At 40.0% G+C, this 12,901-nt stretch overlaps 1 protein-coding gene across 3 annotated transcripts in view; it reads left to right on the forward strand.

The window, feature by feature from the left end:
* Positions 1-12,901, forward strand: part of nadsyn1 (NAD synthetase 1) — a 143,791-nt gene that overhangs the window by 86,198 nt on the left and 44,692 nt on the right. For 2 of the 3 annotated variants that reach the window (XM_012856022.3, XM_021312588.2), the window contains 3 exons: positions 4,354-4,522; positions 4,722-4,857; positions 10,675-10,781. In XM_012856022.3, coding sequence (XP_012711476.1) covers positions 4,354-4,522; positions 4,722-4,857; positions 10,675-10,781 — 412 coding nt within the window. The remainder of the gene's footprint in view (positions 1-4,353; positions 4,523-4,721; positions 4,858-10,674; positions 10,782-12,901) is intronic. The other variant, XM_036133090.1, reaches the window with a different exon arrangement.

Below are 12,901 nucleotides of genomic sequence, written 5' to 3' on the forward strand. Positions count from 1 at the left end.
CAGTGAAAGGTGTGCTCGTTGGTAGCGCAGTGGCGATATTTGTGCAGTTATCATGGCGGAACCAGCGAGAAAACAGTGAAAGCCCATGTTGGAGCAGGCAAGAAAGAGGAAAAGGGCTCTGGACAGAGAGAGGAGTCGTACACGGGTGAACATAGAAGGCTGCAAGGCTGACGCGGACCTCGCGTTTCTGCTGATGCGATTGTAAGTAACATTGTAGGGTTTCCCTCACGCTACCGCCTCGCCGACATTCCAAAAAAATAATAATAAAAAAATAAAACTAATTCGATATGCACGCCGCTCCGCTCAGCCGGTCAGCAGTGCAAAGTTTGACTCCCCCCCGCTCCGCTCCGCCGGTCAGCGGTGCAAAGTTTGTCTCCGCCAAACCCCCCCCCCCCCCCCCCCCCTCTCCGCCGGTCGTCCCAAATCCAAATTCCTAGGGGAAACACTGAATTGGAATGGTTTCTCTCTCTCTCTGTGTGCATGTTCATACTTTCACTGTGTTAGTCACTTTTGTATTCGTTGCGTTTGCCTGTCTGCTAAGCTCAAAACAACCGTGCCTGGCTTGACGGAGAAACCAGAACAGCTGAGCATCTTTACGACAGTGCACTTTTACTTTCGCCCCTCTGGGGGGAGCCTCGCTGGAAAATCCACCCCGGTTGCATAGTATACCTTTAAAGGGGACATATCACACAAAATCCACTTTTTAACCCCTTAAATACATTTATGTTCTTGGAGATTCTGGGAATGCAGAAAATTGGAATTTTCTCTGTCCAGGAGCTGCATCGAAATCTTCTTTTTGTTAAGGTCGTTGTTACGACTCCCCATTACTAAGGGAGTGCACCTGTTTCGGTTCAATTTGCATGTTATCTAAGCCATTACAAGGCCTTTGTTGGGCTGTACTATAAAGCGTGCTACTCCACACTACTCCAGACATTTTGAATTGAGAAAGTTTTCTGGATAGGAAGGGAAAGGTCTTCAAACTTTGGAAAGAAGTCCAGTTGTTTTGTTTTTCAACTTTTTTGGAATGACCATGGCCTGGATGACTGAGAATCTTCACTAGCACTATTGCAAATGTCACTGTCTAATTTATAGGTGATTAAACGAAGAAAAAAAATGCTATTTATTTTTTACCTTGGCTAATTCTTTTTTCCAAAATAAACACAGCAAAACACCATGACCACCTTTTTGTATAGGAGAAGCCTCAGAGGGTATAGATCCTTACTTTAATTGCTGGAAATCTGGAAAGAATCAACTAAAGCATATTTGTTCAACAAAGGTTTTAGTAGGTAGTGTGTCAGGCTAACCTGTAATTTTGAAACAATTTAGCCAAATGTGTTTTTAACCTCATAAAATGGTATCTGATCAAATGAATGTGCTGATTTCCATTACAGGACTTGATCTACATATGACAGAGCCTTTGGTTATAAGATTTACCCTGTGTATCATTAAAGTGTTCTCTCTAATTTCCAACTATACCATCTATTAGGGGGTGGGGTTAAGAATGTGTGTGCAGTTAAGAATGCAGCGAAGAGAGAGTCAGCAATGTTTGATAGACAGTTAGGTGTCATCTTGTGTGTTTATTGGGCATGTTAGTCATATGGGGAATTCAGAAGCCATTCAGAATCAGCAGTCGAGGCAGATGACTGTTCACACTGTCTGGTTCTGCTGGAGGTTTTCCTTCCTGTTAAAGGGGAGTTTTCCCTCTCCACTGTTGCTTCTTGCATGCTCAGTATGAGGGATTGCTGCAAAGCCATCAACAATGCAGACAACTGTCCCTGTGGCTCTACACTCCTTCAGGAGGAGTGAATGCTGCTTGGAGAGACTTGATGCACTCTACTGGGTTTCCTTAGATAGGAAACTTTTTGACCAATCTGTATGGTATGATCCAATCTGTATAATCTGATCCAATCTGTATAATCTGATTGAATTTGACTTTGACTTGTATCATGAATTGGCGCTATATAAGTAGAATTGAATTTAATTAAAGTGCCGTAAACCCAAAGGTTTTTGTGAATTTTTTTTGTAGAAGCATTAAAGCCTCTTAAGAAGCAGAGCAGTTCTGACCTAACTTTAAAGCGTGATTAAAATGGGCTTGGCTCTGCTCATACCAGTACTGGTATGGATGGGCTTGACAGGTTTTAAAAAGCCTGTCAAGCCCATCCACCTGGGGCAGACACCTTCCTCCCCAACCTGACATCTGTGAACACTGGGATGTGTGACACAGGTCTGCTGAGGGGAACTCCTTCTGACAGGGTGTGGGGGTTTCCCCAGTGGGCCTGGTCAGCTCCCAGTGATGGAGGGACTGCAATCATCTCTTCTGGCACACAGGATGTATGCGCAGGCGGGTGAACGATCTCTGCAGGCTTCTCATATTAAGCAGACCCAGCGGAACCACCACATGGGCTGCTGACATCATCCCCAGTAGCCGCATAACGTACAGAGCTGTCATTGTGTTGTGAGGTCTGACATGGCGGAGCACTTGGAATAGTCTCTCCATGACCATCTTGTTGAACGTGGACAGATGGACGAGAATGGGTCTCATTTCCCCCGTTCTTTTCGGAACCAGAAAATAACGGAAATAAAACCTAGTGTTTTCCTCCGCATGAGGAACTCTGGAAATTACGTATTTTTCCAGGAGCTCCTGCAGTTCTAAGTAGAGAGCAGAGCTCTGTTTTGCAGACGCTTGAACTGTCTCCACGATCGCTCTGAACTGTGGGGGTGAGACAGGAATTCAATTCAATTCAATTGAATTTTATTTATATAGCGCCAATTCATGAAACCTGTCATCTCAAGGCACTTTACAAAGTCAAATTCAATCATATTATACAGATTGGGTCAGATTATACAGATTGGTCAAAAATGTCCTATATAAGGGAACCAGTTGATTGCATTAAAGTCCCGACAAGCAGCATTCACTCCTGGAGAAGCGTAGAGCTACAGGGACAGTCGTCTGCATTGTCCATGGCTTTGCAGCAATCCCTCATACTGAGCAAGCATGGAGCGACAGTGGGAAGAAAAACTCCCCATTAACGGGAAGGAAAACCTCCGGCAGAACCGGGCTCAGTATGAACGGTCATCTGCCTCGACCGACTGGGGTTAGAGAAGACAGAGCAGAGACACAACAAGAGAGACAAAAAAGCACAGAAGCACACATTGATCTAGTAATCTGTTCTACATTAGATGGTAGTAGCGGATGAGCCGTCTTCTCTGGATGATGTCACAGCTAACAGAATGCCAGACTAGGTGTACCTACTATGAAGAAAAAGAGAGAGAGCAAATTTGTATGTGTATGTGCACCTGTACATCCCTTATTTTCCGACATGTACATGATGATAATAGTAATAATGGAAATATTTACTCTAACATCTTTTCCACTCCACTTATTGCACCGCTGCGTTATTGACTCAATCTCTCTGCTTGTTTAGCTTGCTTATACGTGTTCTCTATACTGCAGACTGATTTTCTATTATTGTATTATTGCATAAATAAGCACATCATGAGCATTGTACAATTCAAAGTAAAATTCCTCACATGTGTACACATACCTGGAAAATAAAGCTGATTCAAATTTTTGCACATTATAAAAATAAAAGTGCAGGAAAGGAAATCCGCCATTCATCTTGGCCAACAGATGAAATTATACCCTTAACCCACTATTGTTGGTATAATGGTTGGGTCCATTGTACCAAAGACTAACACCTGAAAACAGACACAGCAGAGTGATCTAATTAACAGAGGAGCTGTGTCTACAAAGCACAAATAATTGACCTCCAGTAAGTAGCAAACAGAAATAGAGAATGAAAGGGAGCAAAAACCAGATAAAGGGCTCACAATTCCTTGAACCTTTGGCAACCCCCACAAAATGAGGATGGGCCTCCAAGTCCTTTTAAAAACTGCAGCACTCCCACTGCAGGTTGCTCAAGTGCAAGCCACCAGAATTGACAAAGACTCCTGGATAGGTGTTGAAACGTTTTTCAGAAAGAACTGAACAAAAGTCTGGTTGCCGCCGATATAAGTCTGCTTGCTGTCGCGATGACCTGGATAGCTGAGAATTTTTGCAGGCATTCTTATTCCTAGGTTCTACATTGTATTAAAGTAATTATGTTTTCAGAGGATGTTAGAAAATTTATTTTAGATAGCTTAAGGGCAAAGTTGAAACATTAATCTTACCAAGAATGCAGTAAATAGCAATTTGGTTGTTTACGCACTGAACATTAAACTTAAGCTTACCACCAATAGAGAACATTTCTATATTTATACACAATGTTTGCTTTCACAAAGCATCAAACAGAAAAGGTCCTGTCTCCTAAATGCTTTTTCTTCTTGTTTGTTTCTTCTAAATTACATTGGCAGACAGCCAGGTACTGAAGGATGTGCGAAGGGTGGTTGGAGATGAGTCGTACACACCGCAGGAGCCGAAGGAGTTGTGTGGTCGCATCTTTACCACCTGTTATATGACCAGTGAAAATTCCTCACAGGATACATGCAGCCGAGCCAGGGACCTGGCTGGTCAGATTGGAAGGTAGACCCTCATTAAAATGATGATAGTAATGTTGAATTTGATCTTGTACTTTTTAAACTCAAACTTTAAGTACTACATGAACTCTTTATTTGAGAGAGATTTCTGAGTGATTGTCCATGCAGTGAATTTTCATTTTCTGTGAGGAATGTTGCTGTTCAGTAAAGGTCTGTTTTTTCTCTTTTTCATGTGTCTCTCACAGCGCACACATGAATATTAGTATAGATATGGCAGTGAAAGGCATTCTGGGTATCTTCTCAGTGGTTACTGGGCGATGGCCTCAGTTTCGTGCAAATGGTGGTAGCAACAGAGAAAACCTGGCACTGCAGAATGTGCAGGTGAGATACTGTTGCAACTGTTACCAAAATTGTCTGCACTTCTTTCTGAACTCTAATTCTTTCTCTGCTGTGACTGTTTAACCGCAGTATTCACTCTGATGCTTGCAGTTTTGACCATTGATTAGTTTCACAATTAGTATGTTTATTTTCTGTTGAGGTCTGAAGGATGGCAGAATGCTCTTCGGCACTTTGAGAGTATGATGTGGAATTTGAACCTGGTTAGAGTGTTCTATGCATTTTTAATTATTAACAGAATTCACAAGCATCATGATTTTATTACTTCTTGCTACTTTTTTTCTCATACTTTTGTTACATATTTTGAGTTACAGTACCAAGCATTACTCAATTTGCCACACAGTCTGATTTGATGATGACATCATAACAGGACTACCCGATGAGTACTAAAACTAGCATACTCAAAAGATTTAAGAAATATTCAACTGCATAAAGTAATTTATTTACCCCTCGAGTCCAGCTTTATAGTAAGTAGAATGGTGCTCTGACTGCTGCAGTTATGCCAAATATATTTGTTTTACCAAGAAGGCTTTATACTACAAATCCTCTTGACACCCAACCCTTGATGTTTTTTTATTTAATTCCTATTAAGGTATTTTGTATAAACTGATGGTAAACATGACAGGAGAAGAAGGTAAGAGGGACAATAAGGACAGAGTAAGAGAAAAGGAGAAAGGACAGAGACAAAAAAAACATAAAGACAAAAATTACAAAACCCGACAACAAGCTGCAACAATAAAATGATTCTATGGCCACCATGAGGAAGCCATGGAACAGATGCCCCCCAGGAACCTGGGTCGATAGCTTACCAGCTCCGCCAGGCCCCAGTCATCCAAGCGGGAGTCATGAGTGTCAAAGGTTATTTAAAGTTTGCTGTGGATGATTTTGACAAGCCAGTGGAATACTGGGAATATGTAGAATATAATATATTCTGGTAAGATGAGGCCAAAGCCAAATTCAATTCAATTAAATTTTATTTATGTAGAGCCAATTCATGAAACATGTCATCTCAAGGCACTTTACAAAGTCAAATTCAATCAGAATATACAAATTGGGTCAGATTATACAGATTGGTCAAAAATGTCCTATATAAAGGAACCAGTTGATTGCATCAAAGTCCCGACAAGCTGCATTCACTCCTGGAGAAGCGTAGAGCTACAGGGAGAGTCGTCTGCATTGTCCATGGCTTTGCAGCGATCCCTCATACTGAGCAAGCATGAAGCGATTGTGGAAAGAAAAACTCCCCGTTAATGGTAAGGAAAAACCTCCAGCAGAGCCGGGCTCAGTATGAACGGTCATCTGCCTCGACCGACTGGGGGTTAGAGAAGACAGAGCAGAGACACAACAAGAGAGACAAACAAGCACAGAAGCACACATTGATCTAGTAATCTGTTCTACATTAGATGGTAATAGCGGGTGATCTGTCTTCCCTGGATCATGTCACAGCTAACAGAACGCCAGACCAGGTTTACCTACTATGAAGAAAAAAGAGAGAGAACAAAAAGTTGAAAGCTGAAATGACGACAAGCAATGCAAAACTGTAGAACAGTAGAACTCAGTAGAGTGAGAAAAATAGGCCCTGATGTCCTACAGCAGCCTAAGCCTATAGCAGCATAACTATAGAGGTAGCTCAGGGTAACATGAGCCACTCTAACTCTAAGCTTTGTCAAAAAGGAACATTTTAAGATTAGTCTTAAAAGTAGACAGGGTGTCTGCCTCACGGACCAAAACTGGGAGTTGGTTCCACAGGAGAGGAGCCTGATAGCTAAAGGATCTGCCTCCCATTCTACTTTTAGAGACTCTAGGAACCAACAGCAGACCTGCAGTCTGAGAGCGAAGTGCTCTGTTAGGAACATATGGGGTAATCAGAGCTCTGATATATGATGGAGCTTGATTATTAAGATTTGACAGGAAGCCAATGAAGGAAAGCTAAAACTGGAGAAATATGATCCCTTTTGTTGATTTTCATCAGAACTCTTGCTGCAGCATTTTGGATCAGCTGAGCACTTTGAATTGCATTTTGTGGACTTCCTGATAGTAAAGAATTACAATAGTCCTTGAAGTAACAAATGAAATAACAAATGCATGGACTAGTTTTTCCAGCATCACCTCTGGACAGAATGTTTCTAATTTTGGCAATATTCCGGAGCTGAAAAAAGGAAACTCTGGAAACCTGTTTAATATGGGATTTACATGACATGTCTTAGTAAAAAATAACACCAAGATTTTTTACTTTATTACCAGAGGCCAAGTTAATGGCATCCAGATTAAGTGATTGATTAAGAAGTTTATTTTTTGAGGACTCTGGTCTAACGATTACAACTTTTGTCTTGTCAGAATTTAAATGCCGAAAATTTAAAGTCATCCAGCTTTTGATGTCATCAAGACATGACTGCAGTCGAAGTAATTGATTGGATTCATCAGGATTTATGGATAAATATAGCTGAATGTCATCAGCATAACAGTTGAAATTAATCCTATGCTGTCTGATAATTTTGCCAATCGGAAGCATATATATAGTAAAGAGAATTGGTCCAAGGACTGAACCCTGTGGTACTCCACAAGTGACCCTAGAGTTTGAAGAAGATTTATTAACATTAACAAACTGGAATCTGTCCGATAGATAAGATTTAAACCAGGCTGATGCTTTCCCCTCAATCCCTACAGTATGTTCAAGTCTTTGTAAGAGAATTTTGTAATCAACAATATCAAATGCAGCACTGCAATCTAACAGGACCAGTACAGACACAAGTCCATTATCTGAGGCCATGAGAATATCATTAGTGACCTTCACCAGAGCCGTTTCAGTGCTATGATGAGCTCTGAAGCCTGACTGAAACTCCTCAAGTAGGTCATTAGTTTGTAAATGTTCACATAGTTATTTAGCAAGTACTTTCTCAAGAATTAGAATTAGATAAGAACAGAAGATTAGATATAGGCCTGTAATTTACTAACTCATCTTGAGCAAGAGATGGTTTCTTAAGTAAAGTATTGCAGAAATGCCCTGTAGATGGCAGCAATGCTGTTTCTTCCCATTCACAAATCGACACCTTTGTTAATGGTGTGACTTCCTCATTGCGTTCTGCATTAGATAATGTAGCTCCCTTGAAAAAGAAGCTGATAATTCACAGGAAGCTGGCTCCCTGGTTTAATTCAGAGCTGCGTTCCTTGAAGCACAATGTTAGGAAATTGGAGAGAAAATGGTGCTCTACACATCAAGAGGAATCCTACCTAATCTGGAAAGACAGTCTATTGTTGTATAAAAAGAGCTTTTGCAGAGTTAGAGCAGCATATTTTTCATCATTACTTGAGGAGAATAAAAATAATCCTAGATTTCTCTTTAGTACGGTTGCTAAACTTACCCAGAGCCACAGCTCTGTTGATCCATCCATTCCCTTAGCTCTTAGCAGTAATGACTTTACGGGATTCTTCATAAATAAAATTGATGCCATTAAAAATAAAATAATTGGCATACTCCCAAACACGATTAACTCGTCCTCAGTAAGTGAGGCAGCGTTGGAGGAATCTTTAGAATCTGCGCAGTGTTTGAACTGTTTAGAAGCAGTAGAGCTTTCTGAGCTATCTAAAATATTAGCTTCATCTAAACCTTCTACCTGTATGTTAGACCCAATCCCAACCAAGTTGTTTAAGGAGGTATTCCCTTTGATCAGTGGTCCTATTTTACACATAATTAATCTATCCTTAGTAAATGGATATGTACCACAGGTTTTTAAAGTAGCTGTTATTAAACCTTTACTTAAGAAACCTTCTCTTGATCAAGATGAGTTAGTAAATTACAGACCTATATCTAATCTCACTTTCCTATCTAAAATTCTTGAGAAAGTGGTCGCTAATCAACTTTGTGAACATTTACAAAGTAATGACCTACTTGAAGTGTTTCAGTCAGGCTTCAGAGCTCATCATAGCACTGAAGCGGCTCTGGTGAAGGTCACTAATGATATTCTCATGGCCTCAGATAATGGACTTGTGTCCATACTTGTCCTGTTAGATCTCAGTGCTGCATTTGATACAGTTGATCACAATTTTCTCCTACAAAGACTTGAGCATACTGTAGGGATTGAGGGGAAAGCATTAAGCTGGTTTAAATCCTATCTGTCGGACAGATTCCAATTTGTTCATGTTAATAATAAATCTTCTTCAAACTCTAGGGTCACTTGTGGAGTACCACAGGGTTCAGTCCTTGGACCAATTCTCTTTACTATATATATATGCTTCCGATTGGCAAAATTATAAGACAGCATAAGATTATTTCCACTGTTATGCATTAACTTGGCCTCTGGTAATAAAGTAAAAAATCTTGGTGTTATTTTTGACCAAGACGTGTCATTTAAAACCCATAATAAACAGGTTTCCAGAGTTTCCTTTTTTCACCTCCGGAAAATTGCCAAAAGTAGAAACATTCTGTCCAGGAGCGATGCTGAAAAACTAGTCCATGCATTTGTTACTTCAAGGCTGGACTATTGTAATTCTTTGCTATAAGAAAGTCCACAAAATGCAGTTCAAGTTCTTGAGCTGATCCAAAATGCTGCAGCAAGAGTTCTGATAAAAATCAACAAAAGGGATCATATTTCTCCAATTTTAGCTTCCCTTCATTGGCTTCCTGTTAAATCATGAATAGAGTTTAAAATTATTATTCTAACGTATAAAGCCCTTAATAATCAAGCTCCATCATATATCAGAGCTCTGATTACTCCGTATGTTCCTAACAGAGCACTTCGCTGTCAGACTGCAGGTCTACTGGTGGTTCCTAGAGTTTTTAAAAGTAGAATGGGAGGCAGATCCTTTAGCTATCAGGCTCCTCTCCTGTGGAACCATCTCCCAGTTTTGGTTCGTGAGGCAGACACCCTGTCTACTTTTAAGACTGATCTTAAAACTTTCCTTTTTGACAAAGCTTACAACTAGAGTGGCTTATGTTTCCCTGACCTACCTATGGGGATGTGCTTCTATGGGCTTAGGCTACTGGAGGACATCAGGATATATTTTTCTCACTCTATCGAGTTCTACTGTTCTTCAATTATGCATTGCTTGTCATCATTTCTGTTTATAACTTTTTGTTCTCTCTCTTTTTTTTCTTCATAGTAGGTACATCTGGTCTGGCGTTCTGTTATCTGAGACATTATCCAGAGAAGACGGCTCACCCGCTATTATCATCTATTATAGAACAAATTACTGGATCAATGTGTGCTTCAGTGCTTGTTTGTCTGTCTTGTTGTGTCTCTGCTCTGTGTTCTGTAACCCCCAGTGGGTCGAGGCAGATGACCGTTCATACTGAGCCCGGTTCTGCTGGAGGGTTTTCCTTCCCGCTAATGGATGGTTTTTCTTTCCACTGTCGCTTCATGCTTGCTCAGTATGAGGGATTGCTGCAAAGCCATGCACAATGCAGACGACTGTTCACTGTAGCTCTACGCTTCTCCAGGAGTAAATGCTGCTTGTCGGGACTTTGAAGCAATCAACTGGTTCCCTGATATTGGACATTTTTGACCAATCTGTATAATATGATTGATTTTGACTTTGTAAAGTGCCTCGAGATGACATGTTTCATGAATTGGCACTATGTAAATAAAATTTAATTGAATTGAATTATACTATTTGACCCTCCTGAGCGAAAAGTTTTCAAAAACTGAGATCTTAAGTATTGCAAATGGTGTGTGAGGGAGCAGGTATTGTGAGAGCAGAGCAACTGGGAGCTGATGGCGAAAGAGGGGGTTAAACAGCAAAAACACTCAAAATGCGGTGTTTGACTTGAGGATTTGACTAAATGTGTGTTTGTACTGTTACCAGGCCCGGGTCAGGATGGTCCTGGCCTACCTTTTTGCCCAGCTCAGTCTGTGGGCCCATGGAAAGCCTGGTGGACTTCTGGTTTTGGGCTCTGCTAATGTCGATGAGAGGTATTGTTACCAATCAAAGGAATAGTTGATAATTTACAGGACTTTGGTTTACTGCACAGCATTTACATTGTGACATGCAAAAGTGAGGTTTCACACAAATGAGATGAATCATGATGACGTCCTTCTAATGCCAGAGACTAAACTTATAAAATCTCAAATCTACTACTGTATCTAATGCAAAGCATCTCATATGGCACAAAATGCTTGGATTTAATTTACTGGTTCCAAAATATAAAATCAAGCTTTAATAGACAAAATATTATGCCCTATTTAATGCTCTTTTAGATATCAAACGTGGAAACATTGTACACAATAAAGATGGTAGGGACAGGACTTCAGAGGTCTTTAATCCGTTTATTTTTTATTTAACCTTTATTTATACAGGTTCTCTCATTGACAGTCACAATCTCATTTATAATAGAGACCTGTTTTGACAAAATGTAAAATGAAAGAAATTTTATTAAACAGTTGCAAGCACTGTAACAATACTAATAATAAAAAAACAAGTTTAAATAGAACTTTGTTGGAGAAACATAATGAAATACCACTCGAAGGTTCAATCCATAAAAAAGATTAAAAAATAAAACAACTCAACTTCTATTCTGAAGCTGAAGCCATTGACTCAGAATCTTCACCAACGCTCCAAGGAGCAGGACCTTAAAAACCAAATCCAACAGACTCCAAAACATTTTTGTCCAATAGTGGTCAAATCATTATCCGGATTGCTGCTAACTTTTGTTTTGTGTATTACTTTAGTGCATTATTTTTGTATATTTGTGTGATATTCACACTGCCAAATGAGAGCTGCTAAACAGTTTTTCACTGTGTGAAAAAATTACTATAAATTCTATTCTACAATAAGTGTAAACTTCGATCTGTTAATGTGATTAAACAAATAACATTCACCTAGGTCATTTTATAATAGAAGGGTTTTCTTAAATAAATAAATTTTGTCTCAGCAGATCTGTTGCCAGAACACCCTCCCAGACTAGAAGCATTTTAGATCAGTTACGCATGCATTTTGACACTTAGAAGCTGTATAAATCATTTGGACAAAACGGTGATCTTAAAGAGAATCCGTTCTCTTTTGGCAAAATGTAAAACCCTGCTACGAGGAGACCATGAATGAATGTAAATTTAAAGAAGTCTTTTCATATTAGAGGTGGATATAAAATAAACCAAAGCAGAAAAGTAGGCATGACTAGGTCAAGAATTCAAGCAATTCAAGAAGCTTCATTGTCATTGTGTTACCATAGTAAAATCTTTGGTGGGCAAACACCGGCTCAGAATGCACATACTGTATTTTTCGGACTCTAAGTCGTACTTTTTTTCATAGTTTGCCCAATACTGCGACTTATATTGAGGTGCGACTTATATATCAAATTTAAATGATAATTCATATTGACCAGTATGAATCAAGGGGTAAACATTACTGTCTATAGCCACAAGAGGGCTTGCTAGGTTTGTGAAAACTATCCTGCGCCTGTACCACTTAAAATAGGGTGACCAGACGTCTCCGATTTCCGGGGACTGTCCCCATTTTTCATGACCTGCCCCCAGCAAAAGCTGTCCCCAAAAATGTCCCCGATTTCAGTGTATCATGATGGAGTAAAAAAAGTTTAGCGCAACAAGAGGTATTTACCCGGTCCTGCCACTGTTCTGACGTAGTAGAAGTGCTGAGCCAAACACACCTTCCCTGCCCCGTCGGCGTTGCAGGTCATGTAAAACAAACCAACCCCCAGACAGAGATTCTCATCAAAATCAGAGATGTCCCTTGTTTTCATTAGAAAAATCTGGTCACCTTACCTTAAAAATTAATTGAAACATGAACTTAGACTGATCACGTTGTATGTTGTTTCACTGTTTCAGTATGCATTCGTGCAGCAGAGCGTTGCGTGGTGCAGCACGAAGGACACAGACCGCGACAGAACTCCATCATAGGGGTGTCCGTGAAGTTAATATTCAATTCAATTTTATTTATATAGCGCCAATTCATGAAACATGTCATCTCAAGGCACTTTACAAAGTCAAAATCAATCATATTATACAGATTGGTCAAAGATTTACTATATAAGGGAACCAGTTGATTGCTTCAAAGTCCCGACAAGCAGCATTCACTC

Source organism: Fundulus heteroclitus, unplaced genomic scaffold (assembly GCF_011125445.2).
Source record: "Fundulus heteroclitus isolate FHET01 unplaced genomic scaffold, MU-UCD_Fhet_4.1 scaffold_57, whole genome shotgun sequence".
Lineage (NCBI taxonomy): Eukaryota > Metazoa > Chordata > Actinopteri > Cyprinodontiformes > Fundulidae > Fundulus > Fundulus heteroclitus.